Source organism: Engystomops pustulosus, chromosome 6 (assembly GCF_040894005.1).
Source record: "Engystomops pustulosus chromosome 6, aEngPut4.maternal, whole genome shotgun sequence".
In the NCBI taxonomy this organism is placed as follows: Eukaryota; Metazoa; Chordata; class Amphibia; order Anura; family Leptodactylidae; genus Engystomops; species Engystomops pustulosus.
This window is the reverse complement of record NC_092416.1, coordinates 145,656,580-145,682,914: the sequence shown is the minus strand read 5'-3', so window position 1 is coordinate 145,682,914 and position 26,335 is coordinate 145,656,580. Positions and strand designations below refer to the sequence as shown.

At 43.3% G+C, this 26,335-nt stretch overlaps 2 protein-coding genes and 1 long non-coding RNA gene across 4 annotated transcripts; 2 read left to right on the top strand and 1 right to left on the bottom strand.

The window, feature by feature from the left end:
- Positions 1–392: 392 nt before the first annotated feature.
- Positions 393–11,532, top strand: SNF8 (SNF8 subunit of ESCRT-II). Its single transcript, XM_072111645.1, has 8 exons — positions 393–525; positions 2,253–2,303; positions 4,367–4,505; positions 4,656–4,760; positions 5,955–6,027; positions 6,613–6,754; positions 9,839–9,913; positions 10,972–11,532. Exons 1-8 carry the CDS (start codon positions 472–474, stop codon positions 11,107–11,109), a joined length of 777 nt encoding a protein of 258 aa, XP_071967746.1. The 5' UTR covers positions 393–471; the 3' UTR covers positions 11,110–11,532.
- Positions 11,533–12,227: 695 nt separating this feature from the next.
- Positions 12,228–19,154, bottom strand: UBE2Z (ubiquitin conjugating enzyme E2 Z). Of its 2 annotated transcripts, none has more exons than XM_072111643.1 (8): positions 18,964–19,154; positions 16,951–17,023; positions 16,445–16,632; positions 16,216–16,327; positions 16,029–16,141; positions 14,786–14,876; positions 14,050–14,221; positions 12,228–13,428 (listed from the first exon to the last, which is right to left on the bottom strand). In XM_072111643.1, exons 1-7 carry the CDS (start codon positions 19,152–19,154, stop codon positions 14,051–14,053), a joined length of 939 nt encoding a protein of 312 aa, XP_071967744.1. In that variant the 3' UTR covers positions 12,228–13,428; position 14,050. The 2 variants fall into 2 exon arrangements, with proteins under 2 accessions (XP_071967744.1, XP_071967745.1); XM_072111644.1 differs by having other exon boundaries at positions 12,228–13,425.
- Positions 19,155–19,228: 74 nt separating this feature from the next.
- On the top strand, positions 19,229–26,335 carry LOC140064594 (uncharacterized). Its single transcript, XR_011847778.1, has 2 exons — positions 19,229–19,372; positions 22,752–26,335. It is a non-coding gene; the product is annotated as an uncharacterized lncRNA (long non-coding RNA).

Sequence of the window (26,335 nt, the reverse complement as noted above, 5' to 3'; positions counted from 1 at the left end):
ACACAGTATAAAATGCTGTGGTATGAAGGGGTTGAGGTCGATGTTATACTATGTCTGGGGTGAGGCAAAGGGTGAGACAATGGGCATGGTTGAGGGGCAATGGGTGGGACTTTTGTACCTATTTCATCTTTATGCAACTATTATATTAATTTAATATGTTCAAATCTATCATAAAAAGTGACATTTTGTGAGGGTTATTTAAGTTATGATGTCATATAAGATGCGCTGATGGAGACACCAGAAGATCTGAGAAAAATTGGCAAAAAAAAACAAAGAAGAATCAATACTAGGGGAAAAAGCAGGACTTCACCAACATGGCCGCCACCACCGAGTAGAAGACACTTTTTTTTAAACGTACGTCTCCCCCTAGCGTTCACAAATATTTCCCCAAACCTGTCGTCATGACCTGGTGTCAGAGTCGCGCAGTGGTGACGTGTTATATGTGCGGAAGTGGAGCCGTGAGCCGCAGTCATGCACCGGAGAGGGGTGGGAGCGGGGGCGATAGCCAAGAAGAAGCTGGCGGAGGTGAACGGGCTGGGAGTACGGGGCATAGGCGAGGCTGGTGTGTGCCAGGCTGACTTCACCACCTTGCCATGTCTGGTGTAGGGCCATGCCCAGACACTGACTGTCAATGTGTATCTGCAATGGATGAGCCTCTTCTCTCCATACACGTTTATACTAATGGGGTGAAACAGCTGTGCTCTGTCATCACATGTACATGACACCCCTTGGCACATATTCACACGACTATATTATGTAAATTCATTTTAAAGCTGCTGTTTAAAGCACATCTGCCACCAGGATGAAGGATTGTAAACCAAGCACACTGACATACTGGTAGCGCGCACAGAACTTGCCAAATCGATCCCTGTCCCCAATGGGGCTCACTATCTAATCAGCCTACCAGTATGTTTTGGAGTGTGGGAGGACCCGGCGGAAACCCACACAAACATGGAGAGAACATACAAACTCTTTGCAGATGTTGACCCTGGGACTTGAACCCAGGTCCCCAGCGCTGTAATGCTAACCACTAATCCACCGTGCCCTTTAATATCCTACTTTCTATTTCACTGCAGTTTATCATTTTGACTGCCCAACTCCAACGATCAGCCGCTCATGTAGCACAGCAAATCTCTGCTGTGTAGATGCCTATTGAGTTGAATGGAGGCTAAACTGCAGTAACCCAGCATGGCCACTACACAGAGTACAGTGCTGTGTTTCTAGCTCTGTCATTTATTTTTTTTTTAAAGTTTTTCCTTTACTCAAACAAAAAAATTTAAAATACAGAATCATATACATAAATATTCATAATAGCCAAAACATCAGTAAATACAAATACATACAGTCCAATATCATTTCCTGATCTGTCATTGATCTTGGTTGTGAACATCGACCTATATGTTATATTGATTATTCAGAAAACTGGTTGTTACATTCAATTCATGGCACCTCATCCTATGAGGACTGGGACTTTGGGGATCATGGTCTAAGCTTACATTATAAGGAATACTGTTTTTGTCCATTTTTTTGAACTGATGAGAAGTTCAAATTCATGGTCCCATGCACATGAATGTGTTCTTCACGGATCTGCGTGGAGATTGTAGAAGATTCAGAGCAGGTCCTCTTCCTGCACTTTTTAGCTAAATTAATGTTACACAGGTGTCATCTGCATGCTGTCCATATTTGTGGATCACTTGCTAGGTAACAGCCATGTGACTCTTGAAGACAAGCAAGTAACAAAATCCCAAAAAATCTTTTTAAGCAGAAATACTGCACACAGAATGCACGGACCACAGATAGCATTTCTGTGGCCCAGAACAGAATATGTTAATTGGCTGAGTGCCTAAGGCCCCATGCACACGATCATTGGGGACACGTATATCCAGACGCAATATACGTCCCCTATAGACCTCTGTGGTGCCCTGGCACGATACAGTAAGCACAAGTTGTGCTCTCCATTCCATGCTGGGCCCGGACAGGGCCGTGCAGTGTCATTTCTTATGGAGAGGGGAGAGCACACATCCATGTGATTGCACCCTAAAGCTGACAGTACATCCAAGGCCCATTATTCAGTCATTGGTTTTTGTGAGCCAAAACCAGAAGAGGACAGAACTCACAGATTTGCTCCTGATTTGTCTGTTTTACCCGAGTGATCCAAAAACCTTAAACTGCAACTGGGAGGTAGATTTTCCATTTAGTTGGAAGTAAAATGCTGTGTATAATTCTACAGATAATATCTTCCCTTCTTTCAGGCCAAGTACAAGGAGCGAGGGAATGTCTTGGCGGAGGACCAGCTCATACAGGTAACAAATGCCTCAGGACGTATTGATGGACAGTGCTCATATGCTACTGCAGCATTACTAACGTTAGGACAGGATGCTTTGAAAAAGAAAGGTATTGAGGACCCTTAAATGTGGCGCAGGAGCTCTGAAATAATCTGTGTCGAGCGAACCGCCAGGCAGCGCTATCAATTTACACTTTATACCACCTCCACAGTATGTGGTCATCCTGTCCCACACTTGTGCACTCCTCATAGCCTGTGACTGTTCAAGCCTGAATATATCAGGCGGCCAGAGACTCCTGATGTATTCATTGGGAAGGGACTTTAATCATAAGCTGGCTCTCAAAGCCCCAGCTTTGTAGACAAGTGCACACAGCGATTGTGATGCGATCTGGTCTTCGAAGCCAGAGCTACTGCACAGATGTAGACCTCCGTCTGTAGTTGTGCTATGAAGAGAAGCTTGGTAGGAGGGATCAAAAGAGGCTATTTGTGCGTGGAGTAGCCATAGCTCCCACTCCACAGTGCAGCTGCTACACGCCGCAGAAACCTCTAAAATAACAATTTTTCAAGCTTCTGCCAAACTAAAAGTTTAATCAAAAATACCATAGGGCTAGGGCAGACTAAAGGAACCTGCCATTGGATCCACCTTACAAAAATTATGAAATACTGTATGCAAATGAGCCTGAGGGGCTTCAGGCGCAATAGGTGTTAGTGAAGCCTGGAACCCCTCAGGCTCATTTGCATTCAGTCTTTCATCCTGGTGGTAGATGTCCTTAAAGTTTTTAACAAGTGGAAGGAAACATGCAATATGTATGAATACTTTTGTATACTCCTTAATAGTATGCCTCATAGTGCACATCACATTTAAGGGCTCCCAGATTGACCCTTAAAGGGTTAAACTACTGCCCCCCACCCCGCCCTCCAGGTAAGGTTATGAAATGTCTTTTCTCTTTTATGTGAAATCTTGCCCATTTACTTACAAAGAAATCTCCTCCAAGGTCATGTGAAAATTAGCAGAGATGAATCCTAGAGAAGTCAAGTTTAGACTGCGAGGAATATGTCACTTCTGACGTCCCTATCTTCTATAAAACCTAAAAACGTGCTGCTGGGGTTATATTAAAGATAAGAATTTTAGATTACATCAGGTTTTGGTTCTGTATTCTACAGAACCGAAGATACAGACAGTTAAAGACATAGTGCAAGACAGAAATGCAAGCTGTCGATAAAGATCCATTTCCTACTCTGAGGGGGCTAATCTTGTGACATACAGCCAGTCCCCGGGTTACATACAAGATAGGTTCTGCAGGTTTATTCTTAAGCTGAATTTGTATGTAAGTCGGATCTGTATATTTTACAATTGTAGCTCCAGGCAAAATTTTTTGGTCTCTGTGACTATTGGATTTTTTAAAATGTTGGATTCTCATAAGAACCAGGATTAACAATAAAGCTTCATTACAGACACCTGTGATAACTGTTATAGCTGTTTATTGTAGCCTAGGACTAATGTGCAGTAATTTATCTAAATCCAGAGGTCCGTTTGTAACTAGGGCTTGTCTGTAAGTCGTGTGTTCTTAAGTAGGGGACTGCATGTATTCCCTTTATGCCATTTGGCGTGTTACTTGCAGAGTTAGGGGATGCTCTGGATTGCGATGTGCTCTATAACATGCTGTCTGAAAGTAGGACACTATGTACAATCTACTCTGCTGCTGTTCTATTACATTCTTCCTTCAGATAGGACACTATATACAATCTGCTCTATAACATTCTGCCTGCAGATAAGACACTTTATACAATCAGTTCTGCTCTTCCTGCTTTATAACACGCTGCTTGCAGTGCCTGGCTTGGTTCTACACCAGGTCCTGTGTAGTACTGCGTGGCCCAGCAACCCCCCTGCCCGTGCAAGTGGCATAGAGAGCAAAAGAGCGCAATTTCTCACTTCTAAAAGTGTATAGGTATTCAAGCTGTGATGAATCCTATGTATGATCATCTCAGCTGCTCTATAACATACTGCCTGCAGATCAGAATGCTTGTTCTCCCCAATGTAATCCCTTTGTCAGATGATTTTTTTTTGTTTCATTATTGTAGATGTCAAAGCAGTTGGAAATGTTCAAAACAAATCTAGAAGAATTTGCCAGTAAGCACAAGCAAGAAATTAGAAAGAATCCGCAGTTCCGGGTCCAGTTTCAGGATATGTGCGCCACGATTGGAGTGGACCCATTGGCCTGTAAGTTCTAACTGCCTGCAGTAACATTGTGTATTGCTTCCCATGGTTACATTTACAACACAGCGTCTGTGTATATTATAATACAAGATGTATCACATCTGTAACAATACCAACGTTACCTTTATACATAAATGGTCTTGTGTTTTCCAGCTGGTAAAGGTTTCTGGTCAGAAATGCTGGGTGTTGGAGATTTCTACTATGAGCTTGGTGTACAGATTGTAGAAGTGTGTCTGGCTTTAAAGCACCAGAATGGAGGTAAGTGTTGTGTGGTGGACCATACATGGGCAGATCCTGCTGCTCAGGGCGGTTGTAGATGAATAGGATAATGACTTGTGAGTATGACCCTATCCATTACAGTATATTGTACAACATAAAGCTATGCAATATACTATTTCCTGAGCCTCCACTACAAATGAAAGTGATCATATTCTTGTTCTCCTCCATCCACCTGATGTGTTGCCCTTAAAGGGAACCTGTCAACACATTATGCACATATGCAGCCAGTGACAGGTTCCTATAGGGCTCTATTAACTGACTGACACCTTCTTTAGCTAGAAATTGTGTCCTTACATCCACATAAATCACCTTTTATCTTATATTCCCTGGCATCAGAGGGGGGGCATGTCCTGCTTGGCTGGCCCCTCCAATCTAATACTCCCCATGCTTTATGCCTGAGTGACATCATCTCAGCTACTTTAGCCTCTGAGCAAACTTTAGCAAACTGTACCCAATGCATGTATCTGACCACATGACTTCTACTCCTCTCTACTCTACTCCGTGTATGTGATTACATGAAGTCACAGCAGCCTCCATGGACTTCTACTCCTCTCCATCCTCCATGGAGGCTGCTTCGATTTCATGTAATCACATACATGGTGTACTGTTTGCTATTCTTAGAAGGCTGAGAGACCTGTGATGATGTCACTGGTCACATGTCATTATTGTAACACAAGGAACAGTGTAAAAAGATTGACACAATATTTCCCATCTGTACATAGAGCTTTATATGGCTGTAGTTGAACATTAGCAGACGGTCCCTAAGTACAAGGAGGCAGAGCATGGATTTGAAGAGACACAGAGCTGTCAGTCAAAATAAGGGGGCGTGGTTCACTTCTAGCCTGAGAGAGGAGAAGAGTAGGAGATACCAAAGATGAGTCAGAAAAGCTAATTTGCATATTAGAAAAATGGCTGTAATTAGGACACAGGGCCCAACTAGCAGCTAATTTTAGGTGATATAGGGAGGACCTTTATCAGCAGGCATTGTTAGTTGGGGGGGGGGGGCCCAAATTTTGTGACAGGTCCCCTTTAAATACTGTATGTGAAAGTGGAGAACCTCTTTATTTCATGAAATTTCTTTCCTTATGGGTAAACATCCCTGAGCACTGCAGAGCTGTCATGTTTGCTGTCTGTCACCTTCCCTTATCTCACTGCAGGCTTATTTGTTCCTAGGTCTGATAACCCTTGCTGAGCTGCACCAACAGGTCTTAAAGGGCAGAGGAAAGCTGGCTCAGGACGTCAGTCAGTGAGTAAACCTGGCATGCAGCGGGTCACTGGAAGCATGTTTCCCTATTATCGCACCCTGAATGGCATTTGGTAACTTCTCTATGGGATTGTCAGTCTAGCTCAGCACAGGAAATAAGCTGCATTCCTGTGGAAGTGAATGGAGGGGCTCAGTGACCAACCGCTTCACTCATTCTTGTAACCTCCATCCATCAGCAGGTTATTTCCAAGTTGCAATACAACACACAACCTGTAGACAGGTGTGGTGCTATTTTTAAAAAAGAATAGCGGCCATTGTTATCTAATAATTGTCAAAGAACCAGAGCAATAATAGGTATAAAATGAAACCCCACAAAAGTGCTACTATTGTCCAGAAAAGTATAATTCTATGCAAAGGGACTCTACGTGGAGACCTCTGAAATAATAGTTCCTTATTGATCTCTGAAGCGCCATTACTGTTCTTTGATCTTCTTACACCAAAGTTAACAATGGGGTGGCTGAAGTAGGTGACCTCTCCAGCCACTAGCTATATGGCTCGTACAAGTTTTTCTTTGGTGTGTGCAAATACTGTATCTAGTATTACACCCATTTCTGATTTCTTTTTTAGGGACGATATCATCAGAGCAATCAAAAAATTAAAAGTCCTTGGCAGTGGTTTTGGTATCATCCCAGTGGGGGGAAGTTACCTGGTGCAGTCGGTTCCTGCTGAGTTGAATATGGATCACACCGTGGTCTTACAGCTAGCCGAGGTCAGTAAGGTTGGATGAGAGCTGCGGTTGTGTGGCTTATTGTTTTTAAGACTATTATAATTAATATTAGAGTTGATATAAGATATGATGAATAGATTGCTGTCTTCTTGTTATTTTATACAGTGGTTATGGAAAGTATTCAGATCCCTGTAAATTGCTCACTCTTTGTTTCATTGCAGCCAATTGAGTTCTTTCAAATAATTTATTTTTTTGCTCTTTAATGTACACATATTTAACTGACATACTTTCCATTTCCTTCTGATCCTCCTTGATATGGTTCTACTCCTTCATTGGAAACCTGCTGTGTTTAATTAAACTGATTGGAATTGATTAGGAAAGGCACACACCTGTCTATATAAGAGATCACAGCTCACACTGCATGAGCACATGACAATCATGAGGTCTAAGGAACTGCCCAAGGAGCTCAGAGAAAGAATTGTGGCAAGGCACAGATCTGGTAAAGGTTACAAGAGAATTTCTACAGCACTCAAGGTCCCTGAGAGCACAGAGGCCTCCATAATCCTTAAATGGAAAAAGTTTGGGACGACCACAACTCTATTTCGACCTGGCCGTCCAACAAAACTAAGCAATTTTTGGAGAAGAGCCTTGGTGAGAGAGGCAAAGAAGAACCACCAGATAACTTTGACTGAGCTTCAGAGATGCAGTAGGGAGATGGGTGACTTTGTGGAACTTTCTCCCATCACTGTAGCCTCCACCAGTCGGGGATTTATGTCAGAGTCTGCTGACAGAAGCCTCTCCTCAGTGAAAGACATATGAAAGCTGGCTACAGTTTGCAAAAAAAAACACATGAAGGACTCCCAGACTATGAGAAATCAGATTCTTAGGTGTGATGAGACGAAGATTGAAATTTTTGGTGTTAATTCTGGAGATAACCAGGCACTACTCATCATCTTCCAAATACAATTCCAGCAGTGACACATGGTGGTGGCAGCTTCATGTTATAGGGACAGGACCACTGGTTGCCATTGAATGAATGATGAATGCGGCCAAGTACAGAGATTTCCTGGATGAAAACCTCTTCCAGAGCTCTGGACCTCAGACTGGGCTGCAGCTTCACCTTCCAACAAGACAATGGCCCTAAGCACACAGCTAAAAGAGCAGAGGCTTCAGAACAACTCTGTGACCATTCCTGACCGGCCCAGCCAGAGCCCGGACCTAAACCCAATAGAGCATTTCTGGAGAGACTTGGAAATGTGTGTCCACCAATGTTCACCATGAAGGAAGAGGGAACTGGAGAGGATCTGCAAGGAAGAGGCAGAGGATCCCCAAATCCAGGTGTGAGAAACTTGTTGTATCATTCCCAAGAAGACTCCTGTCTGCACCAGCTCCAAAGCTGCTTCTACTCAATACTGAGCAAAGGGGCTGAATACTTATGTCCATGTGAGATTTCAGATTTTCTTGTTTGATAAATTGGCAAAAATATCTACATTTCAGTGTTTTTCTGTCAAGATGGGGCAGAGTGCACATAAATGAGCAAAAAAAAACCTTTGATCTTACTGCAAGAGCTGCTTTTCCATCTAAATTAGTGATGTCTCAAGACATCCAAGATAATTACATGTTTTCCAATCCCTTGATGTACATTGATGCAGTGTAATGTAATAAGATTACTGATCTCTGGAGTTTAATATTAGGACATGTTCTAACTATTTTCATTACTCATTCATTTAACTGTTACTTGAAGAATACTCAACAACGACTTTTTAGTTTTTTCACTTCCATTTTTCACTCACCAACTTCAAAAATCTATAACTTTTTTATTTTTCCACATAAAGAGCTGTGTTATGGCTTATTTTCTGCGTAACAAATTGCACTCCATAGTGACGGTATTTAATATTCCATGGCGTGTACTGGGAAGCGGGAAAAAAATTCCAAATGCAGTGAAAATGGAGAAAAACCACATCTGCGACGTTTTCTTGTGGGCTTGGATTTTACAGCTTTCACTCTGCGTCCCAAATGACACGACTACTTTATTCTTTGGGTCGGTACGATCATGTGGCGTTGCAACGATGCTCAATTGGTACCAAGGGGCCCAAAGAGTGCCAAGAAAATATTCCCCACACCATGACACCACCACCACCAGCCTGGACCGTTGATACAAGGCAGGATGGATCCATGCTTTCATGTTGTTGACGCCAAATTCTGACCCTACCATCCGAATGTCGCAGCAGAAATCGAGACTCATCAGACCAGGCAACGTTTTTCCAATCTTCTACTGTCCAATTTCGATGAGCTTGTGCAAATTGTAGCCTCAGTTTCCTGTTCTTAGCTGAAAGGAGTGGCACCCGGTGTGGTCTTCTGCTGCTGTAGCCCATCTGCCTCAAAGTTCGACGTACTGTGCGTTCAGAGATGCTCTTCTGCCTACCTTGGTTGTAACGGGTGGCGATTTGAGTCACTGTTGCCTTTCTATCAGCTCGAACCAGTCTGCCCATTCTCCTCTGACCTCTGGCATCAACAAGGCATTTCCGCCCACAGAACTGCCGCTCACTGGATGTTTTTTCTTTTTCGGACCATTCTCTGTAAACCCTAGAGATGGTTGTGCGTGAAAATCCCAGTAGATCAGCAGTTTCTGAAATACTCAGACCAGCCCTTCTGGCACCAACAACCATGCCACGTTCAAAGGCCTCAAATCACCTTTCTTCCCCATACTGATGCTCGGTTTGAACTGCAGGAGATTGTCTTGACCATGTCTACATGCCTAAATGCACTGAGTTGCCGGCATGTGATTGGCTGATTAGAAATTAAGTGTTAACAAGCAGTTGGACAGGTGTACCTAATAAAATGGCCGGTGAGTGTATATTCAAATGAACGAGCAGTGCTTGTGGGGGTGTCACTAAAGCCCCCCTGGTATCCGGCTTTGCAGGCTAATACACGCCCCCAGAGCACTGGCTCCTCCTGCTGATGTCACTCCCTACAAATCTCTGGTCTGGCTACTTCCGGGAGTAGCATCCATCTGATGTTACTGTGAGACCTGCATCACCTATGGTCAACAGACTTACAGTGGGCAGGGATAAAGTGTCTTATAATGATTCTGTATATCCTTCACTTCCCACTTTTTTTCTGCAGAAAAAGGGCTACGTAACAGTCAGCGAAATTAAATCAAGTCTGAACTGGGAAAAGGAAAGAGCTAAACACGTCCTGGTGAGTCTCTTCTCTATTGTTTGAGGAAGTTCCTACGTGTCTAGTCCTCACAGGGACCCTTGTCCTTTATCTATTTAATACAGAGACAAATGCTCCAGGACATATAACTAATGTGATGGTGATTTCATTGTCTAGGATTTTGGTGCCCTTGTATGAACTTGGTATCATTGTGTGCGTGATATGATCGGGGACAGTAGTATGTTGTATTCAAACAACTAGGCCGATTTGTGACCATGTTGCATCTTGCAACCTGTCATTGGGAGCCCTTATCTGCCCCCACCCCGCACCAATGTCTCTATAGAAAAAAGTGTGCACTTTGCCAAAGTGTTTTTATAATAAAACTGAGTCTTTCCGACAAAAATAAAAATTAGATGAAAGTTTACCTATATCTCTGCAGAGCTGTCCCATGGGTGTGGCCAGTGAGAAGCGCGCAAGGCTCCGCAATGCGTCTATTTGAAATAGGAGGGAAAAGTGTGTTTATATTCGAAATAGACGCATGACAGATTTTCCGAAGGTGGGGAGGGGGGAAACAGCTTCTTACTGGCCACTCCTATGGGACGCTGCTGAAGTTAGATGAAAGGTAAACTTTCATCTAACTTTTCGTTTTATCGGAAGAAGTCCGTTTTATTATAAAAACACTCAGGCAATGTGATCATTGTTCTCTATGGGGAAGCCAGAAAAAAGGGCTCCTGATAACAAGTTCCCTTTAAACTGTTTGGACAACCCACGCTACTTTGGGGGTGTATGTCCCAACCCAACGAATTTACTTAAGTTTCTGCTCCTGATTTTAAAACCAGGTTGGACTTCTAATCCGGTTAAAACTGGTGGAAATCAGGGAAAAGGGCAGACCACCCTCCTGGTAAACCCCGCATGTGGTATGCTACGTGGCATGCTACGTGGCAGACAATGAAGGCTGCCATTGTGTACATAGTTCTATGGTTAGAAAGGTGGATATGCTGTGCCCACCACTGGATGGGTAGGAGTTGTAGTTTGCGGCAGTGAAGAATCTGCCATAATTTTATGGATACCTTTATGAGATTCTGTGTCTCCCCCTCCAGGAGCATTTACTAAAGGAAGGCCTGGCCTGGATCGACTCTCAAGCTGCAGGGGAGCCCCAATATTGGCTGCCTGCCCTATTTTCTGAACTGTATTCACAACAGATTAGCCCAGATGAGAGCAAAGTGGGGGCTCCCTGACACGGGTGGTCACTGATGACTGAAATCTCCACTACCTCAGACTCCCCCGTCTAGAAGAAGCCTCTGAGGGCAAGTTCTTTTCTGCTGGGGTATAGCTGGTGTGGGCTGCAGAAGGTATATATGTATCTCTTTCCAGTAACTTAGCACTTCTATCCCCCTGATTTACAGCTGGGTACTGGAGGCTTTCTCCTCGGAGCTCAGTAAGGATGATAAACATGTACAGGATTTGTCCAGCCCGATTCTGCCTGTAGTGTGTACACATGCAGAGTATCTGTGTAGTGTTCCTATGTTTGAGGCTCCACAAGTACTTGGATATGTAAGCAGCAGTATAGGAGCAGCTGTGAGCTGAACCAGCCTGGAGGAAGAGCAATCTCGTGTATCAATGTAATATACTTTCTATTAATAAAATCTTGGAATATTCAAGATGTTAGATGCGTGTAATGTGGGTGCCAGTACATATGGCAGACTGTGAGCTGAAGTGTCACACCAGCGTGGATGAGGAAAGTAACCCAATGCAAATCCATTTTATATGGTAATTTCTTTATTTATAGAAGATTCAGCAAATAAATCCTTATTGTACTCAGTCCACCTACCTGTAACAGGTTCACACTGCACATCACAACATAAGCAAGCAGTGATCTCAAATGTCAGATGTAGGAAATGGAGGGTAACACAATGCCATGACGGATGGATCCTTACAGACACAAACAAGCATGTCATTACAATGTCTTAACTACTCTGATATACCAGACCACACAATGTCCTTCTCTTCAGAGCTAGAAGCATACGGCATCCTCACACCGTCCTTGTCAGTTCAAGAAGCCCTCTGTACCCCACAGCAGGGAGCACTTGATCCTGCCTAGCTGATGACCAGACCACAGACCTATAACATAGCTATAATGTAGATGAACATGACAGCCTCCAACTTTCTAGTTATGATCTCTTGGATTTTTAGGAGAATAATGAAGAAAAATAAAAAACTTTAAGGCTGTCCACACATGTTGCGGATTTTACACACTGATTTTTGGTGTGGAAATTCCACAGTGTAATACAATAGCATTAAAGGGAATGTGACTTGGAAAAAGTAATGTACACAATGCATTTTTTTTTCCCGTCCGGGAAATTTTCACTCAGTGCAGAAAAATAAAAATGTACTTTTTGTGCATTTTGGCAATGTTTTTTTTTTTTTACGTTGAAGTCTATGGTAGGGCAGTTTTCATGTACAATTCGTATAGCATAGAGCAGTGAGGGAGAACCTTTTAGAGATCGAGTGCCCAAAATGAGACCCAAAAAGCACTAGCTACCCGAATTTTTGAACTCCAATCCAACCCTGTCCACACCTTTTCACTCTTCAGAGAGGACCAAGCAGCACAGGATGGGTCACTTTAAAATAGCAGGGCCCTACTTGGACTGCCTGAGACTGCAGGAAGATGCCATGTCTGGCAAACTCTGTGCCTGTGCTCTGTGCCATCTCTGGCACCATTGCCATAGGTTCACCACCACTGGCATAGAGGAATGGGGGAAAAAGCATTTAATGGAAGTGGATTTTCCGAGTGACAATCTGCAAGGTGTAGAGATGGCCTAAAAGAAGAAGTATTATATGGGTGATCCCATGAGGGTCTCATAAGTACCCCGTTTCTATAAGTGGTCCACCCCTTTAACCCCCATCTTGTTGCTAGGTATCTAAGATACTGGAAAAACCCTTCAACTCCATATCTACACAAAAAATATGAAGCAGATAATTACCAAGGATAAGAAATAAATCAGATCATACTTTTAGGACTGTTTAAGGAGGTAGCTATGGATTTCTTAATTCTGTGCTTCTAATGAAAAAAACTATTAGAATTTTTACTATATAGCGATTTTCTCCATTTTTGAGAGGTAAATGTGATCACTAGACTGATGTCACTGTGTGTAGGACACTCACTAGGCACTTGATGTCTGCTGCGATCTGACAAGTGTATGCCTTTAAGACACAGTGATAATAATCTGATGTGTTTAGCACTTGCAATTACCACAATGGAAACCTGGTTGATTATATAGTCTTAGACAACTTCACTTTGACTGCATGTGCTCCATAGAGACAGAACAGTACCTCATTTTAACTCTGGAAAGATCTGAAGGATGCAAACTTGGCAGATTAATCCAGACCAAGTCAAAAACTGGACACCATCTTACCGGACACTGATGTCAGTACCAGCTTTTCTAAGGCGTTTATTGGCTTCTATGGCTCTATTCACATCTTGGCGTTGCCATGATTTCGGCACTGACCACATATGGGTCAAATTGTTGGTAAGTGACATTTTGTTTTTCCACCTGCTGAAATAAACAAAAATTCTTCTCCATCTCAAAGATCCCAACATACACAGATGTGAACAGGACAGAACAACTACTGAATGGTGATTTACATTGCTCATCCAGATTTACAGCACATACAAATACATAAAAAGTACATAGAACTTTGCTTTATTCCTGTAGGAAGCCTATGAGTAATAACAGATACAACCCATCAGGTAAAAAGACAAAGTGCTGGTTTAGGGGGGGGAGGGAGGGGGTGAAAACATAAAAATAAAAGACGACGGTTCATGGTGCCTGCTGTGTGGTCTCTCCCGTGGCTGCGCAAGGCTTGGCTCACTTGACTTGAACTCTTTGGCTTGTCTGGGCCCATAAGTGACCAAATCACAAAAGGACATTAGTATTAGTAAAAGTGCTGCCTTCATGTCTGATCCAGGCTCCAATAGTCCAAGCCCCACTGCTGTGTTATCTAGAAACTGACCACAGGTCGTCTTTCCTTAGCGACGGCCGAGAGATAGACGGACTCAGCTTCCAAACAGCCGCCAAAAGCATAAGTGGCTTTGTGCTCAACAAAGTCGTTTAATCCAGCATTCCAGCTAGTCCCATGTGACGACACTCAGCGCTCTATGTCTCACATTCCCATACCTTATGGGTTTGAACTTCCTTGTGTGTCCATGTCTGTCTCAGAAGAGCTGGAGTCCGAGTCTATATCCACAGTCTCGTGCCGGTGTTTTTCTCGTACTCTCTGATGGATTAGTTGCAGACGACTGAGAAGAGACTGGTAGTCAAAGTGTCCTCTTTTCTCGCCAAATGGGTCCTAGAAGCACAGCAAGACCTATGTGAGATGTCCACCACAACACAATACACTTGAAGCATCAGCATTTGTGAATTTCAGAATAATTTTAGCCTGAAAGATTTAAGTTTGCCAATGCTAATGTCCAATACATTTCTGAGAAGATATGCAAACTTAGAATACACCATTTCTATCCATCCTGGGGTGTTCATTAATGTTCTGGCCAATGGGTTTCGCTGGGACAGAAATGTGCTTGCATGAGATTTACTACATGGAGAATACAGTCAGTAAATGGAGGGATGCAAGATTTGTGATGCAGCATCTTAACTTGTCATCTATAGGTTAGATTACGTCTCTACAGGGGTTGTCTTGAACCCGAATATGTATGAAGTCACACAAGTACTCCTTTATTCCATTCATGCCCATTGATCACCCGTTCTATGAATAGGGGATAAATTGTGAAGGCTGACATGACCCTGCAACTGTAGTACAATGTTAGGGCAAAGTAAAGTGCTTCAGCTGTAAGATTTTTGGCAAATTTTGCAATATTTCTTACTAAAAACTTGACATCAATATCAGGAGACTTACCTGCATGCTTTGTCCTTGTAAGTGAAACCTGTCTTTGCAAACCACTTCATAAAAGTCATAGTATTCCAAGAAGGATTTTTCCATTACACTCCTACAAGTAGAAAAACTTCATTTAAAAAAAAAAAATCCTTCTCCCATTGCTGGTCATTGTTGATAGGTTTAGAGGTGCATTTTAATAGAGAATGAACTATACTCCCAGTGCCTTTGTAACTGGAAACATTAGGGCCCAGGAAGTACAGAATATATGGAGAAGACTCTGTGCATGTACACAAGGAAAAAAATGTAAACTGAATCGGGGAATTGCATGTACCATATTTACTCGAGTATAAGCAGAGTTTTTCAGCACAAACAATGTGCACAAAAAACCTAACTTGTCTTACAGTTGAGTCAATGAAGAAAAAAAAAAAAACCTCTGTTCCATCTTTCCAACGCTCCCTGCAGGTCCTCCTCAGTCTCCCCGCACTGTCCCACACACCATGACGTCATGGTGTAAGCGACGGGACCACGTGGGGTGCCGAACACAGAAGAGAACCTGTGGGGAGCGTTGGAAAGGCGAGGGGCTTTTTTTGCTGGGCAGGGGGCTGCTGGCTATATATACGGGGTTAGGGGGCAGGCATTACAGCTTTTACAGTCTTACAAAAACATTTTAGGTTTGAAGGGAACCTGTCAGGGCGTTTTGGGACGCTAAACCACCCACCCAAGTTGTTTGGTGGCCCGAATCGCCCTGTATGATTAAGTGGAATGGTTTTAGTTGGTTTAAGATCCCAAATCGTCCTGCAGGTCCTCTTTAAGGATCGGTTATTCAGTCCTACCCACGATGACCCCATACCCAAGATACATAATGGCATAAACTGAGGTATACAAGACATTTTAATATTAGATTTTTCACAATAGTGTAAGGGAAGGGACTCCCATTTATCAGGCATCTTTGGAAAATGAAAGCAGAAATCTCATGGGTTGCAGTGAACGAGCGCTTCACTGTCTTGGCATTTGTGTGATAATTCTTACCATTCTTAAACTGGTGTTGTGTAGGAGGTAAAATAACAATTAGGGGCGTCGCCAAGCGGCTTGAATACTATGAAGTGGATGTGGTGTATACAGGAATAACTGATCTGTCTTATAGAGCAGGTATATCCTCCAGTGCAGGTTTTATTCAGCCAATATAAAGTATTTTGTAGATTCACCACACATTATGTGACCCTTATTCCTTGTGCGTACACTGTATTGCAGGAGCATCACCCACCGTAAGGCCTCAGGACACTGGCACTTTCCCTCTAGCATTTCACATACTGCCACTCTTATGGTCTCGTGACGAATGCACTCATTGTAGTTCTTGCTGTCTCCCGAATGTCTTTCCTAAGAATAAACAAAGGACAAATGTAAAGAGCAGAGTCCGGAGTAACAGCAGAGAGTAAAAGAAGATCCATTACCTGTTCAAACCCAGGCTCATTGTGATATGGGTTTTCTGTCATCAGGGACTGGATAGAGATGAGCACTGAAGACAAGCTCTGAGCTGGACTCCAAGCAGGTCCTGTCCAGGTACTGGTGTAAGAAAATACATAGTAAAAAAATCATGCATCATAGGTCTGTGGCTGAGCTGTCAACCCATGCAGGTCCCCACAGCTCTGTATCTGAAGAGAACTCATATTAGTTTCTTACCCAAGAATGCTCAGACAGACTTTGCCATTGCGATAGAAGTTAGGGTTAAACCTGACAGTATTGTTACCAGTTGTCATCAGTTTCACTCTAGGGGGGTGAATGGGATAATCTGGGGGACACCGAAACAAGAACAGGAAGAAGCCGCCTTCATAAGGTGTATCGAACGGCCCTGTGATGAGTGCGTGGATCTGCAAGACAAGAGGGTTTATACTATTTACAGGGTTGACACAATCTCTACTTGTATATACCTGTATATGATGTAAACGGCACACATATAACCACATTTACAAATGCACCCCATAAAATTATCAACATTTAGGCACGGGCCCAAAAGGTGGGATCCTCACCAATCCAGAGCAAGCATGCACTTCACCATTCACCTACAGTGATGTACACAACTACAGCCAGCCCCATTGGTTTGTGAATCCCTTTATACAATGAAAGTGGTCAAAATGTGGAGCAGTAACACAGATGGATATGATGAACAGAGGAAAGACCATGCTTACCTTTGTCATGTCGTGGGGATCAGGCACCACAAACATCCCCGGTGGAGGCTCTTTATAAATTGACATAATATCACTAAAGAGAAACAGGAAGAAAAAAAAAACCCAAACATTAAAGGTGCACAGACATTACAGCAGTATTTTCATACTTGTTACTTCCATCAACAAGAAGCTTCCACTGCTCTTTCCATAGAGATCTAGAACATCTGCAGATAGAAGAGACCTCATCTAAAGGAAATACGTCAGAAGAAGAATCCAGAGACGAGTCTTCACCTATCAGCTATGGGATGTGCCGGGGATAAGTCATGTGTGTCTGAGACTGCACCGCACCCTTATATGTAACCTGAAAGTGAAACTCAAACATCTCCTGGTGTTTTCGACAAACAACTGAGTAACACAGGAACAATATCAGAACCCAGTAACATGTAGAGCAGAATCCATCCACATGATAGAACTGGTGGCGGAGACGAGACACTGCCCTGCATGAGGTGCATTTAGTGTATGATGTCAGCCATGAACCAGGGGACTTTAAATGCCCCCATTTTAAAGGGGTTGAAAAATATGTTTTCTTCCAAAACTAGCTCCTCTCCTGACCATGGGTAGTGGTTGCTGAGCTGCAATACCATAACAAACTAACATGTGTTGCATGGTTTTTTGGAAGAAAGTAGCCATGTTTCTCAGCTTTACTAAATCTGTTACAGATATGACCCTCATACTCTAACAAAGCCAAGACCATCCGAGTAACCACATTCATAAACCTGTGTGTTTACATGTTTGGTGCCTCCCTGTATCCCGTTTATATAACATGGACTATCCTCATATCATAGGAGACGCTATAACAGAACTCCCTGTCACAAGAAAAATTCTAAATAGAATAACAAGCTCCTTATATTTTGGAATTGCTTGAAAAAGGCGCACAATGTCAGATTGGTTAAATTTACATATAGGGCAGGATAGTTTATTTCTTACACCTACACCATATGCTAGACCTCAAATCCGTATAATTAGGCACCGTAGAGGATTTCTGGCAAAATCTTCATCAAAATGTTAAGAATGGACGATCTTAGCATTTCTGGTAGAATGTGAACCAGGCAAGAGATGGTTAATCTTTCCCCCACCTCTGTCATGTGAACCCCTGCCCAGGGTAACCACAGAGAAACAACAGCCTGTTATTCTGAATTCCAGATTTAGTTATAAAGTAAAAGTATGAAACTGGGAAAGTAATTGAGTGAGGTGGAATGTAATGTAGCCCCCGTGTCGTAGCATCACTATATGAGACATGTCCGGTTTTCTGAACCGCAGGAGCTTGCCATCAGTCAATAATAATAATTCTTTATATAGCGCACACAGATTACACAGCGCTGCACAAAGCATGACAAATTGTCCTTGTGCAAACTACAAGTGATTTACTAGGCTTATGAATTTTTGGTGTCAATAAGTCCGAAATACAAAGAACACACGACAGGTTGTGAACATAACGATGGCCACATATTGGACCCTGCAGAAGGAGGCGCATACATGGGAGATATAAACATGTCTTTTTATTCTGTTCTTCCTCTGTTATTCTTCATAGAAATACATTGTGGATGTTACCAGCTGGGGGCGTGTGCTGACACTACCGGACTGAGCAGGGTCACGCCCCTTTGGATAATGACACGGTAACACCCAGTTGTTTATTCATACGTTTCTTTGAGGAATAACGGTATTTACCAGATTGGATCGCTTACAGGGAATATTTCCTACAACAGACGTGTCACGAGAGGCGATGGATCCTTATTAAAGGGATTTTCATCTAGCTAAGCGGGCGAGGCAATGTCCCCACATGGTTGTCACACTGCAGCAGTGTAGGAAGTGCTAAAGATTTAGGGATTTTGCTCTCCCTCAGAAAACCCCTTTAATATTAGTCATTATTACTGTATCCTGGGCCTCTGTGACCAGCAATGAGGCAGTAACGTCGTCCCAATCCTTAGCCCCGCCCACGATGGGGTGTACAGGAGGTGACCCGCTGCCTCTCACCGCTTAATCCGCAGCACACACTGCGCTGACGCCCTCTCGTTGTCCCAGTCAGCGCTGGCTGTGGGGTCCCACACGGATGATGTAGTGAGGTGCGAGGTGCCGGGGGGCTGGAGGCCGCTGAGGTGGGGGACCAGCCCTCCCCCGACCGCCCCCTGCAGGATAATCGCCTCCGCCGCCGGACTCTCCGCCATTCCTTCTCACTGTCGCTTCCGGGACTCCGGAGCAGCGAGATGACGGGGCAGAGAGACTTTCACTGTCATAGAAACGCCGGCCAGACAATCTATTTACTTCCGCCGGAAACTGGGCCATAGATTCCGAGGCTCAGGCTAGAGCGACCTACAGAACGACTACATAGAGCACTTCCGGCGGAAGGAGTGACCCCTGAGTGGTTTATGTCGCTTTGTGGACGGTAAGTGGCCATCTTGTTGGTTGTGATGGTGAAAGCCTTCCCATAGGGAGAGGGAGCTGTGTCTTGTAGTGCGGCTGCGCTCCTGCAGAGCTAACAACATGTCTGAGGATACTAGTATCGGGCCATTTTGTGTGATAATAATTAGGGTCTGATTACATCTGCGTATGAAGACAAGTATAATGAGATGTTCTGTGCCGTGATTGACCCAAACAATGCGGCTTATTGGTTTTGTTGTGGAGCCTGTAGCAAAGCTCCCAAATTATGTAATGGAGAACAGGGGAATCTTGTATTTACAGCCACGCCCCCTGCAGGGTGTAATACCTGCCTTACTGACCCTGACACCCCCAAACTGTATAATGCCCCCTTTTGGAGCACTCACATGATAATGCCTAATGTGGCCCACCAACATATAATGTCCCTGTCCCATATAATCGCCCTTTCATCCTTTCCTCACTTATAACATGTTCCCTTACGGTAACCTACTCTATTTTATTGCTCGCGTCCCCCTTTTCTTGTTGCTGTATGTGGTTCTAAAGCCCCCAGATACAATGGCGGCAATACATGGCGCCTGTCCGAGGCCGATGGTGGTGCAGGAGCTGGCGGCTGGGGCATAGATGGAGTTGTAGCCCAGGACTTGCCCCTCACCACATGGGACAGCAGGCCGGACCCTGACATTCAGGTCTGTTGTGCCAGATCTGGGACAGTTAGGTCTGTCTATGGCAGTGGTGGCGAACCTATGGCACGGGTGCCAGAAGTGGCACTCAGAGGCCTCTCTATGGGCACCTGTGCCATCACCCCAGCGCAGTGTTCGCCAGACAGGACTCAAGGCCTCTTGCAGTCCCAGGCAGCGCAGAACCCTAGAAGGAAGCTACAATGATAAACCAAACTTCTTCTCCTTCTTTTACGGTATTGGTGTCTTCAGGTGCCTATACAAATTATACATGTGACAGAGCAGGGAGTAATAAGTTACTGCTAAAATTGTCACATCGGCACTTTGCAAAAAATACATGGGTTTTGGTTGTAGTTTGGGCACTCGGTGTCTGAAAGGTTTGCCAATACTGGTCTATGGCATTACCAGTCACATCCACACAAAGAGATGAAGCTATAAGCAGTATGAATGACATGTAATACTCACTGAAGCATCGGAAGCCCTTTGTTGTGGTGGTCCCAGATATCAGATCCTCATAACTTGGACATTTTGATGAGTGCAGCGTCAGAAGAGCTGTCCCAACACTGTTTCCTCAAAATCCTGAATTTCAATGTGTTTTGGCATGATGGAGAAGACAATTGCTTTCAGATGATGTGAATTCCAAACCCTGAGGGCGCATTCACATGATGTTTCACGTTGTGCGTTGCGTTTTTGACGCATTCCACTGGCTTCAGCTTTGATCACATGCTAAGGTTACATTGCGTTTCCACTGCATCTGCTAAAACGTAATGTAACCTTAGCATTTAGCCAAGGCTGAAGCCAGTGGAATGCGTCAAAAACGCAAAGCAACACATCGTGTGAATTCGCCCTGACATCGTTTTCAAACGCAGCAAAAAACTGAACATCTGAATGCAGCCTGAGACGTTCCACTAGTGAGTGCAGTGATTGCCACATGGAGTTCATTCAAGGGAGAGGGGTAAAAGGGCACGATACAGGGATTAATCCTTGCAGCAAGGGAACATTGCTGGTCAAGCACAGTTATATGATGCTGCTGAGCCAAGTCATCCGTGCCTCCTTAGAACATGAACATGTCTGTAGCTTCTCCTCCTTAACCCCTTCACAACTGTCATACCGCTATATATGTCCTATTTGCACATGCCCTGTGCAGAAATGACTGTGACCAGCTCCAAATGGCTATATCTCCTGAACCCTGGTACCTAGAAACACAATTCTCCCCTTTAATATGATAAATGGTTTGTGTAAAATTTTGATATTTATGTACAGCTTTATATTACCGACTTTAAGAGTGGATGTCTCTTGTTCTGTGAAGCATACATACACAATCCATATAACATTTAATATGACACCAGAAATGTTTTTCTAGGTGAAAGGGTCAGGGAGATGTTTGAAGTGTGCAGGCAGAATATAGAAGGAGCTGCAGGAAAGACTTAGCTTACAGTTTTCAGAATTGTAGAAGTACATGCATCCTCTGCATCTGTAGCTGAACTTGGGGAAAGGGTGAAGAAATGATGCTGTTCATATTTATAACATATTTTGGTAAAAGTTTATTCAGTTTTACTACTTAAAAAAAGCTTTAATTGGAAAAAGATGGGTATTAGTGGTGGATGTTTGCTGCATTATGCAGCAAACCCCACCTCTGTATGTAAAGGACTCACCCGTGAGCCCTCTTCATATATCCCCGCACCTCTGCGCCGTACAGAGGTCATCAAAAGTCGCAAAAAATTACACCACCTACACTGAAGTATGAAATGGTTAATAGCGCCAGAAGGTGGCAAAATAAAAAGAAAACATTTTGTACAGGAGGTTTTAATTTTTGTAAATGTATCAAACCATTATAAAATCTATATAAATTTGGTATCCCCTTAATCGTAACAACCCAAAGAATAAAGAAGACATGTCATTTGTGGCGCACAGTAAAAATCTGTAAATCCAAACCCACAAGAAAATGGTTCAAATGTGTTTCTTCACCATTTTCACTGCATTTGCACTGCAGTGTATGACATGGAAGAATAAATACCATCACTATGGAGTGCAATTTGTTGCGCAGAAAACAAGCTGCAACTTACTTGTAAAAATAAAAAAGTTATAGATTTTTGAAGGTGGGGAGTGAAAAATGGAAATGAAAAATCAAAAAAGGGCCAGGTCGTTAAGGGGTTAATGTTCCCGGAGATAATGAAGCCTGAGATGCAGAAAGGTAAGATTCTAGATATTGAATCTTCAAGATTCTTCAGACTTTATTTTAATTTTTTTTTTTTTTAGTAGTTTTGTATTCTTAATTCTTTTTATGGGGCTGGGAGGGTCTGTATACAGGCAGTCCCCGGGTTACATACAAGATAGGGTCTGGAGGTTTGTTCTTAAGTTGAATTTGTATGTAAGTCGAAACTGTATATTTTATAATTGAAGTTCTGGACAATTTTTTTTCTTTTGTCCCAGTGACAATTGGAGTTTCAAAATTTTTGCTGTAATGGGACCAAGGATTATCAATAAAGCTTCATTACAGACACCTTACAGCTGATCATTGTAGTCTGGGACTATAGTAAAGCATCCAGAAAGCTTCACCAGAGGTCACAGTGGGCAGAGGGGTCTGTCTGTAACTATGGGTTGTCTGTAAGTCGGGTGTCTATAAGTAGGGGACCGCCTGTACTGGGTTTGTATAATGGGCTGGTCCGGGTTCTGTATATGTTTCACTTTTGGTCATTTCATTGTCAGGTGACCCAACTGATGGTCTCATCAATGTGACATGAAAGCACTCGGATCACAGTCCGTATCCCTGCAGATGGTTGGTCTCATCACCTTGAATGACGTTGGAGGAATCTGACTATGACCAGCAGCCCCGTGGATGAGGCTTATAATGATTCCCAAGCTCAGAGCAACAACCACAGTAAAGACTGTAACAAACCAGAGGAGCATATGGATCACAACTATTCAGTGTGCGGTGACCTGACAGAGTGTGATATCCCTTACTCCGCTCTGAGCCCGGATACCATGGAGCTTAGACGGAAAATCCGACGCCTGCATCGACGGGCACAAAGACAGAAGCATAAGATTAAATGCATGAAACAACTTATTAAAACGCTACGGGTGACTACTTAACGGGCTATACAAGTGCAGATCTGTGAGATGTAGGCTACGGGTGACTACTTAACGGGCTACACAAGTGCAGATCTGTGAGATGTAGCTGTGATCACAGAGGCAGCCATATTTCTGGATCTCTTGCCGGTCCTGCCATGGGACTGGGTTTTATTACATTGAACTGCATTGTAAGATGGATCTATAAATATCATCATTATTCTGGAAGACTATAGATGACTATGACAACATACATATGTAAACATTTTCCATTTTCTGGGATATAACGATGGATATGCTAGGTCATCAGTGTCGGGTCTGTCATGCTCTTCCCTGCAGCACCCCTTTGGTCAGATGAATGAGGAGACTGCAGCCTTCAGATCAATGTTGCGACCTCTTTACTCCTTGCCTTGCATAGAGTTGTACACTTTATAGTGGCTGTTGTTGGAATTACATCTCAGCCCTATTGCCATAAGACCAACTGCAACTCATCAGTGAGGATGTTGGATGTGGAGGACCTATGCTAAGGATGGGTTATCATTGTTTTACTGCTGAAAATCCCCTTTAACTGCCTAGTTAATGCGTATTGAAGTGTGCAGATCCTTAAGCGTAAATGTGCCGCAGTTTCTGTAGTGCACAGTATGGGAGACTTGTGTCTATAAGTTGGACAAAGCTGTGTACAACTGCACGAGATTTGTGTCTGGATCACAACTATTCAGAGGTCAGTGTCCTAGTTTAAAGGGATATGATTTTACCCCATTTAACTATTAGTCCCCATAGATCAAGTATGAAATGTCCATTTTAGAATTTTATCTTTTAAGTGAAATCTCACTCATTTACCTCTTCAAAAAAAAATAAAAATCTCCTCCAATGTGAAAATAAGGAGAGAAGAGTCGTATTATACCGGAGATGAGTCTGCAGGGGAACAGTCACTTCAGACGCCCCTATCTTGTTTTGTTTCTGATTGCATTGGGTTTGTGGTTTTGTGATGTATGAAACCTATAGATACAGGCTGTAAAAGACCCAGGCCCAGATTTATCAATAGTGTATGGTTTTATCAATGTGCAGGGTGTGCCAGATTATTGAATACTAGTGCACAGTCTTCAATTATCTGGCGTCCGCTGCACTGCTGGGGAAGTGTGCACCTTTAACATAGAGCGTGCCACACAATTCTGTCGCGTCGCTGTATTTAATTTAACTGCCTGTAACTCTAGTTCTGTAGCTCACAGAAAAACAAGCCTAATGCGATCTGAAAAATGAGATTATTATCTTTAATATTATATTAAAAGCATGTTTCTGTGTACTACAAAACCAAAGATAGAAGAGTCTGAAATGACACTCCCTTTGCAGCCTCTAAACCTGACTCTTCTCTTTTTTGTTGTCCCGTGACTTTGATGAGATTTTATTTCTATAGGTAAATTGCTGAGATTTCACTGTTTACACCTCCTAACTTAAAGGACATCTACCACCAGGATGAAGGATTGTAAACCAAGCACACTGACATGGTGGTGTGCACCCCCTCTGGCAGGATCTGCTCTTCTTTGAACTTCCTATGCCCTGGTTAAAAATTAAAAAAAAAGTTTTAAAAATTGTGTAAATGAGCCCAAGCGGCTCCATGCTCTATTAACACACATGGAGGCTGGAGCCCCTGAGGATCATTTGCAGAATTTTAAAAAAGCCATTTTTTTGTAAAAACCAGGACAAAAGAAGTTAAAAGAGCAGATCCTGCCAGAGGACACACACCAGTATGTCAGTGTGCTTGGTTTCCATATATGTTAAATTTATTCTAATTTATGTTGTGAAAGTTGTTACAAAAGGATCTGACCTCTTATCAAATAAGAGGTCGGATCCTGGTATCCACTGCGCTGGCAATCGGGTATATTCATGAGGGGGCCGGCCAACACTCCCCTGCCACGCCCCTCTGAGAAGCCGCAGCATCAAGAATATTGTGCAATCGCTGCCGCGAAGAGGCCACTCCGTGCTTATTTACAGCACCAACCACAGCTCGGCCAAAGCCGCTGTCAGTTCGGCGCGCCCGCGTTGCGGAGAGACGTGTAATCCATCACTTGATCTTATACTTTCTTGTTTAGTGTTTCTGACATTGGCCAGGAAGAATACAGTATACGCGGAGAAGCTGGCAGCGATTGCACAATATTCATGATGCTGCGGCTTCTCAGAGGGGGGTGGTGGAGGAGTGTCGGCCGGCCCCTCATGAATATACCCGACTGCCAGCGTTGTGGATACGACCTCTTATTTGATAAGAGGTCAGATCCTTTAGGAACAACTTACAACATAAAATAAATTTAACGTGTTTGGTAAGGGGCTGGGGAGAGGATTATGGGGGGCATGTTTGGTGGGGGACTTTTTTGGGGATGACAGGTCTCTTTAATTTACGGCCTGAGATGAGCGGAGCTGAATTTTAGCTTCAGCGTCCTCTATTCGGCAGCTCCGACCTAATCTGTAGATGTAGCTTGCCGGGGTGCAGAGCCGCCAATCAGGCTGCCTTAGGCACCTAGCAACTAGGCATACCTGTGACTGACCTGTGACTGGTGCTGGACACCTGGCCAATCGCAGGCATGACTAGTTACTAGGAGAGAAAAAGCTGCCTGATCGGCTTCTCTGCAGTCCATTAATAAACACGTCCGGGTAAGGCGGAGCTGCTGAGCGGAGGACGTCAGATCCTAAAGTTTGGGTCCGCTCATCTCTATTTACTGCACACTGGGATTTTTGGACACAACATAAGCCATGTTTCATTTGTACAAATTGTAAACGTGCCTAAAATCTGTCTAAAGAAGTTGATAAATTTAATAAGTATTTGGAGGTGCACCTCTGACCTATAGATATTCCTTAATTTATTTGTCTGATTTATAGTAAAATCTTATTAAACGGTCTACTACACTTTAAGTGTCATGGGCAAAGCCACTTATCAATATTCCCCCCTTTTCATGGCATCATCAGGGACAGAGACCCATTGTCCAGAAATACTGTACAGACAGTCCCCGATTAAAATACAAGATAGGTTCTGGAGGTTTGTTCTTAAGTTGAATTTGTATGTAAATCGGAACTGTATATTTTATTATTGTAACCCCAGACAGAATTTTTTTGGTCTCTGTGACAATTGAATTTTAAAAATGTTGTGTTGTCATAGGAACCAGGATTAACAAACTGCAGAGACCTGTGATAACTGTTATAGCTGTTTATTAAAGTACAGTAAATTACCAACA